The sequence below is a fragment of the Elgaria multicarinata genome, chromosome 1 (assembly GCF_023053635.1).
Source record: "Elgaria multicarinata webbii isolate HBS135686 ecotype San Diego chromosome 1, rElgMul1.1.pri, whole genome shotgun sequence".
Classification (NCBI taxonomy): Eukaryota; Metazoa; Chordata; class Lepidosauria; order Squamata; family Anguidae; genus Elgaria; species Elgaria multicarinata.
This window is the reverse complement of record NC_086171.1, coordinates 21,011,930-21,031,706: the sequence shown is the minus strand read 5'-3', so window position 1 is coordinate 21,031,706 and position 19,777 is coordinate 21,011,930. Positions and strand designations below refer to the sequence as shown.

Here is a 19,777-nt window from a genome sequence, read left to right as displayed (position 1 = left end):
TAAATAGTGCTTTTCGAGGGATAAAAATCGAAAAGCAATTTCATCACAACAAATTGTACACATATAAGAGGCAGCACTCTGGGAACAATTTTTCCCCCATGCCTGTGTCAAGCTTTAACAAGCTCCAAGTATACTACAAGGGAAAGTTTCCAGGGTTTAATAGACAATAGATTGCAGCCTATTACTATGGTGCATAACCTTGCCTCTCTTATGATTATGTTGAATGCCATAAATTCAAAGCTGGTGTTCATGTGCCCTTTGAGCTCTCTTACATTATGAAGAAATTAAAAGGGACCAAAAAAGGAAGAAACGGATAAGAATAGGTGAGAATTTGATTCAGTTTGCTTCTTGTCTGGACATAACGGGCAAAAACAGAGAGTGGGTGGGACAAACACACATGCATAGTCATACACACTATTATAAAATAACAGCAATTCTATATAAGGATAGGATCTGGACTAAAGGGATGTGCACACGCAGGAGAAAGCCACATAAACAGCCAGAGTTTTGCTTTCACTAGAAAAGCTTTCACAACTGAGCTGATGAGTTGCTTTTGAAAACCAAAAAAAGAGGGGGCCATTATGCTGAGCAGTGGGAAGTGTTGGAGTTAATCATGAAAACATAGGAAAAGGCTCTCCCCATGCCCGTTTCTCTTATTTAAATACCAGCCTGTATCTTACCCCTGGATTCAGAAATGGAACCCATTCTACATCCATCTGGAATTATATTAATCTTTCAATCACTGTATCCAAAATTGCTATTCACTGGATGTCCCACACAAGTTATCTGCTAAAATGCTAAAAATGTATGAGAAGAAAGTTTCATTTGCAAACCATCAACAATTTAAGACCAAGTAGTTAAAACAGTAGCTACATTATAATTAGCCAAGAATGAAGGAAACTACAAATGAAACTCATAATTTGAGAGAGGTGCCGCATAACATGAGAGAAAGAGGGGAAGGACAGTGAGCCCGAGGAACTGCCCAGAATTACCATCTAGCTCCTCGTGTTTCAACTGCCACCACAGAACTACAGCTTGCCCTGAGGGGAGGAGACATTTGGCTTTTAAAAAGTTTTATTTCCTGTGGCGTTACTATTCCTAGGACAGGCCCAAGACCTGAGATGAAGGACAAGCAGCTGACTGGACAGGTAGCTGAACCTTCCTTCAACACTAGCAATGCAACAGCATTCTCCACCACACCTGAAGGCAGTATGGTAGCTTAGGGGGAATGGGCCACTGCTCTCTCCAGCAGAACCACACTGCCGTCTTCCAGAATCTGCCACCTGAGGCAACCACCTCACTCTGCCTAATGGAAGGACCTGTCCTGACGTTTTTCTTTCTATAGTTTTACCGATGCTTTTTGTTTTAATATATTTATGTGCACCACTTTGTGAAGTTCACCTGAATAGTAGTATATAAATACCATGGATAAATAAAAGCACCAAAAACATTAAACAAAAACTACTAATCATTCCATAGTTAAAAACACCCATATATAAAAATGGCTATGGGACAAAACTTACGTTTTTGAAGTGACGTCCACATACTGTCCGGGGCGGAAGTGAGCAGCATACAAGGGAGTCCCTTCAAACAGATGGGGAATGTAATTAAGTTAAGCCAATAAATTACTGCATGGCATAGCAAACAATTAGTGCCAGTCTATTTGTTTTATGACTGTGAAGGAGGAGACATTAGAATCAAGTGAACTGCGCCAAATTACTTCAAAATACTGTGGTTACATATGCACATTACAACTAATGTGCATAAAGCGTACAAGTCAAGAGCGCCTGCCAATTCCAAGGTAACAGTAGAGATAAAGGTGCAGTATATTATTCTTTCCGTGACATGATAGAGACAGACAATGGTCATGTTCACTTGTCATGATAAACCAATGAGCTTTGGGGTTGTATACTCCTGCCACACACGCATACCCATCCGACACAGCCAGGAGGAAGAGTTTGGAAGTTTTTGCTTTTAGTTAACTGTGATTTGTCATATTGTTCGGAGCAAAAAAATTGTGCTTAATATTAACTATGCTTAATTTAAAAATAAGCCAACTTCAAACCATGGATTGGGAAGACAGTTTGTTTGAAACTAATACCCGTTAATATTAACAACTCCCCGCTTGGATAGCACAGGGTGTCGTGTTTAACTAAAACTAGAAGCAAAAGCTTCTGAACTCGTGTTGGCAATGTGGGAGGGGAGAAAAGTGGGTATGCATGAGCAAAAGGTTCACCACTGCTCATGTACATCATGCTCAACGATGGTTTATTAGCAAATACAGCTAATGTTTAACACAAAATAGCTGTTGTAAGTTTAGTGGCTAACCATCTTCCATGATCTCACTCTCTCACACACACACCATTCTAAACACCTCTCATCAATGTTCCAACTTGTCTGCTTGAATATTTTTTTCTTCAATCCTGTCTCTCCAGACGTAACTGCACATAAGAACAGACTAATTTCCTAAGGGTGGAATCCCATGTATGTTTAGACAGTAAACAAATCCTACAACTCCCAGCATCCCCAAGCAGCGTGGCTGTCTGGGGCATGCTGGGAGCTGTAGGTGTTTTCTCTGTCAAATCAGGCACAGGATTGCACCCTAAATTGTTGATATTTGAATTCATTTTGAATTATATTTCTCAACAACCTTTTTAAAAAACCAACATTGGAAGACAAATGTATTTGGAAACAATATTTGATGCATAGACTTTCCGACATTCCCTCTACAACGTTGTAAAAAACTTTACAATGAAATGGAAGACTCGAAAACCAGTCATACAGTTTTAATTTAAAATGTTGGGTGAGATGGTCATAATATAATATACTTCTGCTATTCAATACATTTTTTGATGAAAAGGGAAGTGCACATACACAATAAACAACACACAGGAGACTCCTATAAGAGGAGTGTTTGTTAAATGTAAAACTACAGTAAAGGAATAATACTAGTCAATGACACTCACAAATGTTTTGACTCATTTTATGTGTCTTGTATAAAATAAGAAATTTAGGAAGTTTATTTTTTTTTAAAAAAATAACTATCTTAAAGGAAGCTTCTTCTTTTTTTTAAAAAAAAAGGTAGCCAGCATACAAGAAAGCAACGTTACCCTCCCATAGAAAATGAGTGTTATTTAATTGTGACCTTTTACATACATGGGATTTTTCTAAAAAACATAAAATGACATATTAAAATGTATCAGCACACTTTCATACCTCTACTCAATAGCTCTGATTTAAAAAGATGGAATATTATGCAAAATTATATTCAAGGCCCTCCATTTTGCAAAAATTACCTGGCTTAATGATAGCGTTATGTGACACTCTAAAAGTTGTAATTTTCTGCTTTGGCGGAATGCCAACTTCTCTGTACATCTCCATTGCACTCACCCCTTTCTGGAAAAAACCACATGGCACATAACAAAATGGGGAAATATTAGGACTTTAGAGCTTGAGCTTAAAATGTTTTAAACAATATTTTGAAATACCAGACGATATTGTAATTTTGAAAAGGATTTGCATTTGTGATAAAGGTTAAAGAGAGACTTTGCCAAAGAATTCATATATCATGGTCTGTAATAGTATTAAAGCACAATCCTACCCATGTCTACACTGAAGAAAGCTCTATTGGCTTCAATGGTCCTTACTCTGATTTTATTTATTTATTTATTTATTTATTACATTTCTATACCGCCCAATAGCCGGAGCTCTCTGGGCGGTTCACAAAAATAGGATTTAAATAGGATTCCAGGCTTAATTTCCTTTCAAGGATTTTGTTCAGTTTATAGTCTAAATGCAAAGAGGTAAAAATTAAGTGTTTAACCATGGCCCAGATAATTGCGCACTTAGGGCATAGCTGTACTACAGACTTGAAAGTGGTTGAATAGATATTTCCTCGCTCAAAAGGAAAACTGAGAGTTGTCATTTTATGATGGGACAGGGATTTCTAACGTGTTCACATATAACAAGCCAGGATTCCTGACTCTTCCTGCCTTACTGAGCAGCGTGTTGGTACACACAGCCCGTTTGCTCCTACTTCACTTCTCCCTTTGTGCAAGCGGTAAAAACTAATCAGGATGGGATAGCTTCTGGTGACATCTGAAATCAGGATCCTGGTTTGCTGCTCCCAGACAAGCCATAATCGTATGTCAGCAAGAAGCCAGGGTTTATTGTTGCCATAGCAACCTTGGCTTGTTTAGGAACAACAAACAAAGATCCTGGATTTGGATGCTATCGCAAAGGATCCCTTCCCAGCTGTTGCATCAGCTTATGTGACTAGGGAGAATGCACCAGATGTTGCTCATTCACAGTAAGCAAAAACTTCCTTGTGTGCAAATATGGACAGTGAATCTGTAGCACCCTCATGATTCATTGGGAGAAACGTAACACTTTAATAGGTAAAAAGGTGATAATAAATTAGTAGTTAACACTTCTGCTTTCTGTGCTTGGGTAGATTCTAATCGCTTAGTCACCTGGAGGTTAGATAGAAGCTACTTAAAATAAATTCCTTTTCCACCAGCTGTGGATGGATTAATCTGACCAAATAAGTCGCTGTTACCAGATATGTCCACAAAGTCACTACATTCATTTTTTAAAAAGTTATCCTTATCCTGCCTTTCCAACAAGGAGCTCAGGGTGGCCCAAAGCTTCCCATCTCTTCCTCAAAGCTGCACTGGAAGCAGCAGCATGGAGAAATGTGAAGCTGAAGGTTGCACTAGCACATTCCTGTAATACTAAACCATATTACGTATGAATGCAGCCTGTGAAATTTATGGATGTGCAATAGATCTGCAAATATGAACATGAGAATTTTTTAAATGGTTAATAAAAAATCAAAATGTCAAAAGTTGATGACTAATTACATGGACCAAGTTCCTACCAAACAGGGTTTCCACTCAGCTCCTAATAATAATAATAATAAAAAGCATATGAATAATGTTTAAAAGCTTGTTAAAGAAGAAAGATCTGGATTAAATCTAAAACTGCACAGTGAGAACAAAAAAGGTGAAAGTTCTGATTCCTTCACATTTTTAATTTCAATTCAACATACTTTCAGGGACTGTAATCTTTAATAAAAGGAGTTTTATTAACCAAACGCGGAGAAAAAACAGTTTATAAATGGTTTATGGTGGATTAAAGGAACTGTCCTTGAGTTTCCCTCTCAACATATTAACTAAATGGAAGCTAAATTAATGAAAACTGCAAATGCAAGAAGCCGTATAGCTGAATTTCGTACTTAAAATGGATCCCCCTAAAAAGCAATTTATGTGACTGACAGGAGTGACACACTTGGATAATCACCATCTGTAAGGTGGTCAGTGTTGTTGAAGTTATCTGCAATTTTCCTTTTCCCAGTGAAAATGTCTGCCTGAACTTTTAAATGAATCCATCAAGACAATTTTAAGGTGATAGAGCATCACTCAAGAATCTGCAGAGTACTAATTATTTTGCGCATAAATTGTGTAAAACGAGGAAACCCTGACAACTCTGTGGTGCAAGACCAGGGCTAAAATACATATTATCTGTCACCTTCATGAGACTGTTTCTCTCACACGCTCAGAAATCAGCACTGGAAATCAATGGAACTTGCTTTCAAGAAAGACATTTAGGATAGGAGTGTTCGAGTTTATAACAGGGTGTGAGGGTGGAACAAGGGCCATTAACCCACAGAGTTGTGGCTACATAATAAATCGTGCATTTGATTGATTTTTTTCTGTATGTTAATAGCCCGAGGGACACCTTTGAAAGAGCAGATAGTGTTGGCTGTCAGCACCTTCAAAGCTCTCCTCAGGCCCTCACCCCATTCCTCTCTCTTCTGCCGTGCCATTTCACCCCCACCCACCCCCTCTGTTCTGGAAAATCTCTACATAGAAGAAGCTTCCTGTCAGCCCAAACCAAAACTGTTCTAACAACAGAGCTTAGAGCTCACTGTTCCTGTATTTCTTTGCTGGTTCTCACACTGGCCCAGTCAAGGCAATTGAAACACTTTGGGTGACTCCTCCAACTCCTCCTTGCCAGCTGCAGGTGGCAGTGGTGCATTTCTGAGGGAAAGAGCAGAGAGCACAGCTGTTTTTGCTTTCTTTCTTTCCTGTCTGCTCAAGATTGGCTTCAGGAATTGCAGTAGCACCAGGCGCACACTCCAGGTAGTGAGGGAAAGAGAAGGGAACAAAATGGCAGCCGTCACCGCCTCATCGTGCTGCTGTCTTCACTTCTTTCCAGGGCTCACGTTTGCTCATACTGTACCATTGCCTACCCAGAGTAGGTTGCAGCATGTGATGGGCCAGAGGGAATCAGGGTGAAGGTTCCTTGCCCATGGCTTGTACAATAAAGGTGGTCTATTTCTAGGACAATCCTTTTACAAATCTCTCTCTCTTTAATGCTCATTACTGTGTATAGTAACCACTTTGGAATGCAAAATGTAGCACCCTACAGCACATGTACACATGAAATGACTTTATATCTGGTATTCAGGGATCCTGTTTTAGGTCAAAAAATAATCGACAGATATAATGCAGTCTGAGGATGGTTACAATAATCAATAAGCGAGGAGATGAAGAGATAGTCAAGACAGGCAAAATTGCTTTTTAGATGCTTTGCCTCCAAATATCTGATTCCAGCTTTCACATTTTTTCAACATGTTGAAGGAAAATTTCATCAAGATGTTTTATAGAGCATGGCATAGGTAAGCATTTCAATTTCTGGAAATATACAGACTATACCAGAGAGGGCATTGAACATATTAACAAGTACATACATCTGAAGAACATCTTGTAAAAACAGAATCACAGGCTATTTCAAGTAAGGATATGTGTGCACACTTCAGCATCACATAATATTTCTCCAATGGGTTAGGATATGAAAGATCTGTCTCCCAGGTACAGAACATATGTGGCTGCAGCCCTTGTTAGTTTAAGGGTGAGATTTATCTTTAGCTGTTGCCAACAGGAATCTGGGTGGCTGTAGGTATTGAGCATAGGTCCCACTATTTGCAGCTACTTGTAGGATACCAGTTTCAGGCATTCCCCAAAGCTGTGACAGCAGAGCAGTTATAGCCTCTTTTCGGTCTAAAATAATTTATTTGATTTAGTATTGCACTATTAAAAATAGTTATTCTACCCTTCAAAAGTTTCCAGGGTGGACATGATAAACAGTTAATGCCTGCAACAGGCACAGCTTTGATTTTACATCTAGTAGAGCATGTTGTGTAGGAATGATAGATCAAATTATGCAGCCTGAAAGTAGGTAGAGTTGGCTGTCACACATACTGTTCTCTCTTGGAACCAAGGAGGAAAATGTACAAAGATCTTTTAATTCTACAGCCTAGTATTTGCAACTTAACATACCATGACTTCAAGCTACAGGTATTTAAATAATCACCCCACAGCTCCCTAAAAAGATTTTAAGTGATTTTTTATAGTATCATTATTTTTAAGACTGAAGTTCGCTATCTGTAAACAAAAACACACAGTTCATTTTTCAATCTGGACTACTTTTACTTCTGAAGAACTATTTCCACATGTGCCACAGCTGTTCCCACATAGGCTAGCCATTACATAAATAATGAACATTAAAGAGAGATATAAAATCTTCAGGTTGATGACACTGGAGGGTCAGCCTGCAAATGAGAACAGATGATAAGATCTAGGCCAGAGGTGGGCAACTTGTGGTCCCCTAGATGTTTTGAATTACAACTTCCATGATCTCTCACCATTGGCTATGCTGGCTAGGGTTGTTAAGAGTTGTAGGCCAAAACTGCCCAATATTATATAACTGCCCTGTTTAATTACCCTTATTCAACAGAGGAAGGTGGGAATCCGCTAGAGACTGGGGCTTCAAGGCAATGTCATTTATTAAGTCCATTTGCAGCCTATCCTTTCTCCAAAGGACTTGGCAGTGTACATGGGGTTAATCACATTTTATTTAAGAAAATGCACTTAGGTAGGCTCAAACTCACACTCTGAACTTCATGCATGAACAGAGATTTGAACTGAGGTAAGCCCAGCACTCTATCCATGCATAACTAGATGTCAGTGAACTGACATGGTAAAATGAGGGTTCAGAGTAGGAATGTGCACTCCACCCCAGAATCATCTGGTAACCACAAACATCCTCAGAGCATTCAATCTTCCAGTGGAGAGACCTGCCACTTCCAAACCCATCGATTAATATCAGAACAGAGACATGCCCAATCGGAGCTTCTGAAGTCTCTGGAATTATCCTGCTGTGTGTGTGTGTCTCCATATTTGGAAGATGCTGAGTGGGGTGATGAGGGGTAGCTTTGATATTGAGTTCTGTGGCTAACCAATAAGAATAGCCACAGCAGTGTTCTCCTCCAATCACAGTGTTCAGGGAAGTGGGAAACACTAACTGGCTGGATTCTGGTGGGGGAGGGAGAGCGTTTCTGCTTGGACTCATAGAAGTCCACATTTCCACCATGTGAAAGTGCTGCTGGGCTGGCTAGTAGGTGAGAAAGCTTGGCAGGCAATTTATTTCAGTGGCTGGGTGTGTGGTGTGTGTGTCCATCCAACAGATCTGGATCGCAGCAGGTTGGAGAAGGTTGGAGTGGGGAAATTTTAAAAAAGTCCTAAAAAATCAAGGCATAAACCTATCTAATTCAAACTTGGTGGACCTGAAGCTCTCCTTAAGAGCTATCAATGTACCAAATTTTATCTCTTTATCTTTAAAAATGAGGGAGCTGTAAGCATTTCAGTTAATACTAGTTACCCAAATACCGAACAGTTCTTTGAGGGTAATTTGATGAGGCGGAGAGAGGGGAAGGGCTCCAGAATCGAGGCAGAGAATCACCTCTACAGAGCTCCAGATCAGATTTTGAGGCAGAGAAGACCCACTTTGCACACCCCTAGTTGAGAGCATGATGCCATGCTACACGTTTGTTTCAGTTTCAGGGCCAAGAGTAGATACATTTTCATGCCTGAAGACAGACTAGGAATCATCTGTAACACCCCTTAAAACACACATACATTAATAACTGTGTCCTAGGTAGGGCTGGTGACATTCCTGTATTTTTAAGACAAGCCTTATATAGAGACATTTAGCAACTTTAACCACCACTTTACCTCTATGCCACAAGTTTTACCCACACTTTCTGCATGTTAGCTTGCTGTTAAAGGCAGAGAGCAGGGCCAGGAAGTGCGTCTCAGATCCTTGCCAGGAAACAAAATATGAGAACTAACGCAGATTTTCATGTCCCATTGTAAATTAATCAAATGGGTTCAACTGAATATGCTAGTCCTAGCCTAGCCATATATTTCAAAGAAGATGTTAGGGCTCAAAGTGGGGACAGACATGCTGGGCCCACCTCCAACTTCCTCATGTGCATTGACCCCCACCCCTTTGTTCGTCAATCCCATGATCAGGCCTGAACAGGGATCTACTTGTGTTCGACTGAACGTGATTAGATCCCTACTTCAGACTCTATTACATGGAATGGTGAAGCTGGAGAATTAAAGGGCTGTGGCCTGATGCAGCAGAGTGGCCCCGGCCCCACTTTGTGCCCTCGCGTATTCTTTGGAACACATAAATAGGGCTGGAGTTAAAATAACTTGTGTAGAAACACATATTTCAATGCTGAAAACCAGACCCTGAACCTGCTCGCTGCCAAGGCAAAAGAAAGACTGGCTAGTCCAGCCCCCAGCTGAATTTCATTTCACTGCCTCCTAGCAGATAGATAGGAGAGGAGAACATCCCAGTGCCTGGAGACTAGATGGCAAGAAGGTTTGTTCATTCAAATATACATCACTATTAGTTAGAAGCAGCAGACATATGTTCAATAGTATCTAGAACACTTTAGCCCAATCCTTTGATTATTTTCTCTGAAGCAAGTTTCACTCAGTTTAATCAGGTCCAGAGAATGACTTGGTCAGTGCCTGAATGGAGCCTTATTTAAAGGGATAGAGCAGTGTCCCTTTAGTTAAGGATGGACAGTAAAAAAAGCATTCTACCATTATAAAGGGATAATGGAGGGGTCATTCCAACATTTATAAAATTGAAAATATTTCACCAATCTTCCTGGAATGTACATGTGCCAGAAAGAAATGTTGATTTTACATACCCTGAAAATTTCAAGAAGATTTGTGAACGATTGAGGGGGGGGAAAGGCAGTTTAAAGTAGAAAAGAAAACAACAACCTCTCATACTGTGATTACTGAATGTAGGTTGGCGATTTTTTTATCCACGAAATTTGGAGGAATGAGCCCCTTACTCATTAATCCAGTGGTGGTGTCTTCTTCTTTCTAGTTGGTGGAATAGCTTTTCTTTTTTTAAAATTCCCTTCGATTGATTTTTAATTAATATATATTCATCCTATTAGAGTCCCATTGTCTTAGGTCTACTCAGAAGTAAGTCCCATTGTCTTAGGTCTACTCAGAAACTGCTAGCTGCCATCAAATAGAGACCCCTCATGTGAAGCAGAGAAACAACTGATAGTTCCCCAAAAGGACAGAGTGCAGTTGCTTGAACTATCACATGATATTCCATGTCCAAGACATATAAGAGTTGAGAAAACCTGAAGGAGATTGTTGGCTAACTTTTATTGGCAAAATAACTTTAAAATTGATCAACCCCTTACTAAGAAACAAATGAGAGCCTTTCTTGGGATGGCAGGATAATATAGAAGGTTTATCCCAAAATTTGGTGAAGTAGCAACTCCTCTGCATGAATTGACCAAGAAAGGGAACCCGACAAAGTTCAATGGACAGAAGCATGCCAAAAAGCTTTTGACCAGCTAAAAACATCATTGTGCAAAGAACCTATTTTAACTGCCCCAGACTTTGGACAGACTTTCATTTTAAGCACAGATGCTTCAGATGTGGACTGCTGCTAGCTGCTGTTTTGAAAGGATGATTCAGTAAGATGTAAAACAGGTGGGTAGTATCATTTGCAATCCCTCTGCCTAAGTCACTTACTTCTGAGTAGACATAAGACAATGGGACTTACTTCTGAGTAGACATAAGACCCTTAGCACACTTACTTGGGAGAAAGGCCCACTGGAGACAATAGGACTTTTAAAGTTGGAATAAACAGCCCATTAAAGCCTATGGAAATTAACCAAAATGCTTACAGCTCCATCATTTTTAAAGATAAAAAAATGAAACTTGGGACTCTGAGAGCTCCTAAGTAGGGCTTTAGGCATAGCAAGTTTGAAGTCAGTATGTCTCATGGTCAGGACAGCTAGTAGCCCCATGACTTGCAATGATGGGAGTTGTCGTCCAACACCTTTGGAGGGCACCAGGTTGGGGAAAGGCTGCTCTAAACAAACAAAAAAAGAGAACCAGGTGGCCCTAAGTTGTTGTCATCAGTTTTCCACAACCTCACAGTCACCTCTGCATATCATATTCTCCATCCCATCCTCATGAATTATCTGCTTTGGGAGAATGAGAATTTCACTTGCACTTTCTCCTTTGGGAGGATGTGGCGTAAAGGCTGGTGAGGCTTAACTACAGATTTCCCTGCTTTTTGGTGCTTGGTTGAAAACTGTAGAGCCTTAATGTTGTTTTGTAAACCGTAGGTTTTTTGTTTAATGAATATAAGATAACTCTGCAAAAGGAAAAGTAGGATGTGTGTGTAATAAATATTGTTTTTTATTACAGGAGAGTAAAAGCTTCTTGCACAAACTAATGTGGTGGGATTAGAGGACAAATGGAGGCATAGCTTCATATCTGCAACACAAAAGAATTGATCTGATTAAATAAACAGAACACTGTCCTGTTTATTAAAACAAGGATATCGGATACAAAAATCCTCTACCTTCCCTTCATGAATTCTCCTTAATAATTATTAGCAAAGGGAAAGAGTGGGGCAGAAGAGATCAGTTTCAAGTATTTATAACCAGCAGAGGCACATGTGCGGGTTTTTTTATGGCAAGCGTTGAGATATACAGAGAGGCACCTCACCTAAAACCTCTTATCAATGCACCCTAGAGAAGCATTTAATGAAAACTGATATTCTGACACAAAAAGCAATATAATAGACTTACATGAAACTGAGACACATTTTTTCCTCCAACGACTAGACCCTGATATTTTCCATCATATTCTTCCTTTGGTATGTGCTTTACTACATGGCAGTCTCGAACCTTCAAAAGATGACTCAAAATGGTAAAAAAGTTCTGAAAACCCATATATATTGATCAAACAGCAACAAACCATTGTAAGATGCCACTAAACAACGCAGAGAAAGCTACACTGCATGGTTCTGCAACTTTAATCATTTATTTATTTTTTACTTTCTTATTCAAATTTACATTTATCGCTTTCCAAAAAGGCATCAAATCGGTGAACAAGGAAGTGAGGTGGGTGGACCCTGCCAAAGGGAAGTGAGGCCGGTGGCGAACAGGAAGAGGGCCTTTCCTGCTGAGGCACCCCAGCTGTGGAATGAGCTCCTTAGAGAGGTTTGTCGGGAGCCTACATTGTGCTCCTTTCTGTGCCAGCTGATGACATTTATACTTTCCTAGTCTTTTAGCTCTGCTGTTTTAAATCCGTACATTAAACCTCTGCATTGCTACTAGGTTTTATTCTGGTTGAACTTTCATATTATGATTTTAAGCTTCCATATTTTGTATTTTATGCTGCACCTTGTGGTTTAAATTTTTTGTGAACCACCCAGAGAGCTTTGGCTATTGGGTAGCACAGAAGTTAAATGAAATGAGTAAATAAAATACAATAGCATAAACATTAAATATAGCAATAAAAACAACACAACACAAACCAATCAGCAAAACCATACACTCCACTATGTGCTACAAACCATAGCTGGCTGGGTTACATGAATGTCAGAACCGTAGGGGCCTCTATAATATCCTTTGGTAAAGGGTTCCAGAGGGTGGGTGCTGCAGTACTAAATGCTCTACTGCAAGTGTTCCAGAGGCGAACCTCAGGAGCATGTGGTACCCTCAGAAAAGTTCCCCTCTGATACTTGAAGAGATCAGAAAGGCACATAAGGGGTGAGGCAGTCTCTAAGGTAATCTAGTCAGAAGTTGTTTAGGGTTAACAACCCCTTGAACTTTGCCTGGTAGCTTATTGTCACTCTTTTTGCAAGGGTGCAGCTTGCTGTTGGAAAAAGAAGCCCCATTAGCAGCCTTGTTGCCACATTTTGCACCAGCTGCCAAGAAAGGAGTGAGGCTGGGGAAAAGGTAACAGGGCCATCTGGGAACTCCAGAGGGCCAGACTGGGAACCTTCGTGGACCAGATTCCACCCTTGGGCCTAGGGTTTTACACACCTCAGTTAATCCTAGGCACTACTGGACTGGCTCTCTTAAATAGTCATTTGTCTGTGGCAAGTCAGAACCTATTTCAAGAGAGACTTTTGTAAAACGAAAGGGATTTGTTTTTTTTTTCCTTTATGACCGTTTGCTTGCCACAAATGGTGGGAATGTTTGTGCACTTATTCACGATGCTCACTGGTCCCTGGGATACAACTCCGGAGTATAGGATTCACTGTACTGACAAGAGTATAAGAGGTCTGCCAAGATCCAAATTAAGACTCGTTTGCCTTTAGAGAGCCACACAATTCTCTAGACTCAGTTTAAGACTGTAAAGTTGTAAAGGTGAGATAAAACTGCTATAAAGAGAACTTTGATATATAGAAGATAAAAAGAAACCAAATAAAATCTAGAAAACAGAGTACTTCAACAAAGCATTACGTTTTTGAAATTCAGAGCATTATTTGTCTTACATGAAGTAACGTGACAGCCATTCTTTCACCTTTTTTGGTCCATAATGGCATCATCCCCAACTTTACTGCAACAAGGCCAACTCTTTTGGACCCTGTATGAAAAAGTAAAAGAAAAGGACTATAACACAGCCATCCTTTATTTAAATTTCTAGCCTATTGCATTCCAAGCGCTCAGGGAAGGTAGCACTTTAAAAACAAAGGGCTCCATCCAATGTATTTGCAGATGCAGCACCTCTAAATGGAAGGAGCACTACTATATTGTATTAACAGTGCCTGGTGTGGACATACAGACACATGCTCAGGCACCATACCAGATCATTACATGGTTACAGGAGGCTTGTGCACACCTCCAATATCCCCATTCAGCTATTCAGTTAAGGTTTGTGAGTTGGGAACTTGAGTTCCTGTAATGAATTTTGGGGGTGGGGGTGGGGGTGGAGGAGAGAAAGCTATGGGATACGGGAATTATGCAAAGGCTTCCCATTCCTCAGTGGTCTAGCACATGTGCACCCACACACAAATGGGGGGAAGACATGAAACAATATTATTATTTATATAGCACCATCAATGTACATGGTGCTGTACAGAGTAAAACAGTAAATAGCAAGACCCTGCCACATAGGCTTACATTCTAATAAAATCATAATAAAACAATAAGGAGGGGAAGAGAATGCAAACAGGCACAGGGTAGGGTAAACAGGCACTGGGTAGGGTAAAACTAACAGTATAAAGTCAGAACAAAATCAAGTTTTAAAAGCTTTAGGAAAAAGAAAAGTTTTTAGCTGAGCTTTAAAAGCTGCGGTTGAACTTGTAGTTCTCAAATGTTCTGGAAGAGCGTTCCAGGCATAAGGGGCAGCAGAAGAAAATGGACGAAGCCGAGCAAGGGAAGTAGAGACCCTTGGGCAGGCGAGAAACATGGCATCAGAGGAGCGAAGAGCACGAGCGGGGGAATAGTGTGAGATGAGAGAGGAGAGATAGGAAGGAGCTAGATAGTGAAAAGCTTTGTAGGTCAACAGGAGAAGTTTATATTGGATTCTGAAGTGAATTGGAAGCCAATGAAGAGATTTCAGAAGTGGAGTTACATGGTCAGAGCGGCGAGCCAAGAAGATGATCTTAGCAGCAGAGTGGTGAACAGAAACCAACGGACTGATGTGAGAAGAAGGAAGGCCAGTGAGAAGAAAGGAAGGACAGTGAGAAGAAACAGTATCTGTTAAATGGGGGAGAAGACGTGAAAGGATCGGTTATGTCCCATGTGAGTTGTGCCCATTACAGACTAGATCAAGCTCACAGATTTTAAACATATCTGTAGTTAAAAAATCAGAACAAAAGATGACGAACTGTTCTTAATTTACAGTTGCTTTAGCTCTTGATCCTAGTATTTACAAACCTGGCTCCCAGGGGTGCAAAGGCCAAGGTTCATCTTTCAATGGACACAGTTTATTGGCTGTTTGAGCTTTGAATTCTTCTGCTGTAAACTTCTTAAGGAACTCAGTATTTTCTTCTGAAAGGTGCTCATCCCACCATGTGGGATTGTCAATAATGTGCCTCGTTATGACACTCCACAGACCCCTGCCAAATGGAAGACAAAAATGTTTTAGAAAATGAGACACACTGTAACGTTTCCAGAGTTTCACTTCTTCAACTCAGACCTCTATCTTTAAGATATCCCCAAGTCATCAATTAAAGAGATAGGTTAAAAATAATAATCATCCATGTCTGGTAAACACCTGCAACACATTCCAAAAAGCAAAAACTGGGGGAGAGTAGGAATCTGATAGCCACGTTAGCAATTTAAAGGATTGGAAACAAAGAGTTGATATTAATAAATTACTCAACTGACAGCCTTAAAAAGCCAAGCACATAATTACTAAACCCTCTAATTTGCCTAGGAGTACATCTAGAATATTATTGCAACATATCACAAACTAGCAAGGGAGCAGAATGGGGATGGAATGTAACAACATTTTGCATGTCTTATTTGTACCCTTCTGGTACAGCTTCCAGAAATGTGTGGGTTGTGCCCCAATTAACACTGTGCTAAAGGAGAGATGGGGCTGCATTACCCCAACTGTTGCAGACTTAGCAACTGCAAGCTGAGAATGAAGTTATGTGGGAAGAGAAAGGGTGTATGAACGAGAAAGGGTGTGTGTTTAGCAGGCCATGCAGGGAAAAAGCAGCATTAGGAAAGTGACAGTCATGTAGATACAAGCAACTATGTTCCTTGGGTATACAGAAGATCTAGTAAGCCTGAGGTGAAATTTCATTGGGGAAAATCTATTCTGTTAAGGTCAACAGACCTGAGGACTCCTAAAAGCAATATATATTGTAGTTGCATGGCACCTGTTGACACAATAGCATGTATCTTAGGTCTGTTTCACACACCAAATTTTTAGCAAACAAGGGAGATAAATATGGAGTTATAAATGTGTTACATTGCTGTTAAAAATATTTGTACAAATGTCAAGTTTCTGGAAACTGGTTTGGGTTTCCTGCTATGAATATTTATTTAAACCACACTCCCTTATCACAGCTGATGGGAATTGACGTCCAAAAGATCTGGAGGGCATCAGGTTGGGGAAAGGTAGGCTTATCACAGGCGCATATAAACTTTCTTCCCATCCACCACTGGTCCGTAAAGCCACAACAAAAAAGTATGAGCAGGGTTGGGTAGAGAAGAGTAATTCTACAGCATCAAGAAGTGGCAGTTAGTTCACAGTTGGTACACAGTCAAGGACTGATCAGCTACCCTTGTTCAAAGCACAAATCACCCCAGAGCATCTCCCAAATGAAAACAGCACGGTTTCTAGCTATTAGGATTCAAGCAGTTTCACACGAACTTTTAATAAGACAGAAAATCAGCAGATAAAGCTTTACCCGGCAGAGAGGGGGTAATCATTGGCTACTGAATTTCTGTCTTTTCTGCCGCTATTAAGGGAAGGGGGGAGGGGAGGAGACGACTACCTTAGCCAGCATACATGCGAAGGAGGGGAAAGAGACAAGGACCGGGCTAGAACGAGCGCCCACCACCCACGTACCCGCTCCTAAGTCCGGCCTCTCTAGCCTCCGCTGCCACGTGAGCTGAACCGAGGAGGCCTCTGGACAGGAGCCGCGCGCCCAACCGACACAGCAGCCCCACGCCCGGCATGGTCCCCCCGTCCCGAAAGCGGTCCTCTCTCGGCTGGGGAAAAGACCGTCCGCTCCGAAAAACCTTCCCTCGCAACCCGCGAACGTAAGTTCCGGGTACACTTCATTCCTACCCGCTCCGTGAGCACGCTGGGAGGAGGCGGAGCTTATGCAAGATTGCTGGCGCCGAAGGAGCGTTTCTCAGAGTCAAAGATTCATCCCAGCTGCTGCAACCATAGAGTGGGAGTCCATGTGAGCAGAGCGGTTGTTGTATCCCGGGTTTCAGTCGCGGGGAAAAGAAGGCGGGGCGAAGCTTGAGCCTCTCTTGTTGTTGAGGGGAGGTTGTCTGTCACTGCTGAGCGGCTTTGACTGGCTGGGGTACCCTGGGACCTGTAGTCCAGCGCGCCTGGAGGGCCCCAGGTTGCGGGAGGCTGCTCTGGCCATCTTTCACTCCACGCGCCATGAACTATTTGATAAACCTCTCTCTTGTCTTTTAGTCGCCTTTTCTCCTCAAAACTAAAATGCCCGAAATGTGTTAGCCTCTCCTCAGTCAGGCCAGCATTCAGGTTAATAATATGGTGAAGCCTAGGAATATGCACACTAAGGGTGCAATCCCATGCATATTTAGACAGAAAAAAAGTCCTTAAAAGGCCCAGAATTCGCTGGCTGGGGAATTCTGGGAGTTCTAGGACTTTTTTTCCTTTCTAAACTTGCATAGGATTGCACCTTCAGAAGCTCCTTCCTACAGGCATTTGCAAATTGCCTTTCCCTTACCAGTTATTACTTCCATTCCAGCTTGTCCTCTGGTATAGAAAGTCACACAGAAAATACGAGTGAATTAACATGTATTAACATGTATCACACTCTAATGGTGTGTACTATACCCCAATACTGGACATCCACAACTCAGTTTAATTGCTGAGTCTTTGGGCAGGGCAATCCTACATGCCTATTTGGACTGCTTTGATGTTAGAACCTCCAGTCTATCCAATGCCCTACTGTGCTGCTACTGGCAGGGTGGACGTGGTGGAGAAGTGGTGTTTGCCACCTTTCATTTGAATTTTTAAAAGAATTATTTCCCTCCCATTGTAATTGTTTATGCCAGTTCCAGTGCTGGCATCAAGTTCCCCCATGGTGAGCGGCTGGGACGAAGAGTATTGGATCCAGCACCTATGCCACTTGTGCCTGTGCCACATCCCTGTTCCTGTGTCTCTGATGTTATAAGGGTGAGGGCTATGGATCTTTCTGCATGGCTGAGTAGCTGGGGAAACCATAGAATAGTAGAGTTGGAAGGGGCCTATAAGGCCATCGAGTCCAACCCCCTGCTCAGTGCAGGAATACAACTAAAGCATACCTGACAGATGCTTGTCCAGCTTCTCTTGAATGCCTCTAGTGTGGGAGAGCCCACAACCTCCCTAGGTAACTAGTTCCATCGTCGTAGTGCTCTAACAGTCAGGAAGTTTTTCCTGATGTCCAGCTGGAATCTGGCTTCCTATAACTTGAGCCCATTATTCCGTGTCCTGCATTCTGGGATGATCGGGAAGAGATCCTGGCCCTCTTCTGGGTGACAACCTTTCAAGTACTTGAAGAGTGCTATCATGTCTCCCCTCAATCTTCTCTTCTCCAGGCTAAACATGCCCTGTTGTTTCAGTCTCTCTTCATAGGGCTTTGTTTCCAGACACCTGGTCATTCTGGTTGCCCTCCTCTGAGGGTCAGATCTCCCCCTTTGAGATCACTCCACAACCATAGCTCTCCAACTTTGGGGGTGGGGGGAGAGATAAAATCATTTGTATGACTCCTGGGTTGCTGTCCCAGGAACCATAGCTTTGCAGTGTGAAACAGCAAATAATGGTTTAGGAAGGCATAGAAAGGGGGCAGATGGAGGGCTCCTGGCACTAAACCAGAAGAGGTTGTGAAGCTATTCTGTCTTTTCTTCCTTCACATATTTTCCATGGTAAAAGCAAAGATGGAAGAAGTAGTAGGAAAACACAGGAAGGTTATAAATGGAAGACAATCCCCTGTAAAATTCTGTGCATGAGGCAGAACAATGACACCATAAACGCCTCTTCTGGAAGTACCTGGAATCTCAAATTATTGCCATGCAACAATTTGTTTGGAACAAGTAGGGAACAGCCACCAAACATGAAAAGTGGTGCGAAGAGGACAGATGCAAACAGAGAATTGGACTTGGGATGCCTCACTCAGAAACCTAAAAGTATTTCTGCCGCTGTAGCCAGTGGTGGTTCCAGATTTTGTGGGGGGCGGGTAGGGCTTGGCAAAATGCCCTCAGTGGACTCCCTGTTTGAGTGGGCCCAACGCTTCCTTGCTGTTGTCACCACTACCCCTTTCCCTTTCGGTCTGATCTGCATGGCTGCCCAGAGGGAGAGGGCCAGGTAAGTGAAAGCTGCTTTTCCTTTCCCCTTGCTCCTGTTATTGCTCATGTGCTTAGAGGAATATAGGTGAACAGGCATTGACAGCAACGAGGCCGGATCTACACTACTGCTTTAAAGCGCTTTATAACAGTTTTGACAACTGTATATGGCGTGTGTCCTGGGCCCCAACAATTGTCAAAACTGTTATAAAGTGCTTTAAAGCAGTAGTGTAGATCCTGTCCAGGTCCAGGGAGCTCCTGGGGTTGGCAGTGGGCCACACGAAATGCCTAATAATGCCTATCTCTGACGCCAGCTCTAACCAGAGCGTTAGTGTGTGAAAAACAAACTTGGGGGGGGATCTACACTACTGCTTTTAAAGCGCTTTAAAGCACTTTGAATACGTTTTGAAAACTGTATATGCAGTGTGTCCTGGGCCCCAACAGTTGTCAAAACTGTTATAAAGCACTTTAAAGCAGTAGTGTAGATCCCCCCCAGATCATCCTGAATTCTGCATTGGACTCTGGAAGCTGAGTGGTGAGAGATTCAGGACAGGTAAAATGAGGTACTTTTTCACACAGCACATAGTTAAA

The 19,777-nt window shown here is 41.7% G+C and overlaps 1 protein-coding gene across 1 annotated transcript in view; it reads right to left on the bottom strand.

Moving 5' to 3' along the window:
• MRPL3 (mitochondrial ribosomal protein L3) overlaps positions 1 to 16,879 on the bottom strand; it is a 33,990-nt gene extending 17,111 nt beyond the window's left edge. The window contains exons 1-6 of the mRNA XM_063124765.1: positions 16,728 to 16,879; positions 15,080 to 15,261; positions 13,693 to 13,784; positions 11,996 to 12,094; positions 3,297 to 3,396; positions 1,524 to 1,584 (exon numbers count right to left, since the gene is read on the bottom strand). Of these exons, the coding sequence (XP_062980835.1) occupies positions 1,524 to 1,584; positions 3,297 to 3,396; positions 11,996 to 12,094; positions 13,693 to 13,784; positions 15,080 to 15,261; positions 16,728 to 16,837 (644 nt within the window). The 5' untranslated portion in view covers positions 16,838 to 16,879. The remainder of the gene's footprint in view (positions 1 to 1,523; positions 1,585 to 3,296; positions 3,397 to 11,995; positions 12,095 to 13,692; positions 13,785 to 15,079; positions 15,262 to 16,727) is intronic.
• Positions 16,880 to 19,777: the final 2,898 nt, after the last annotated feature.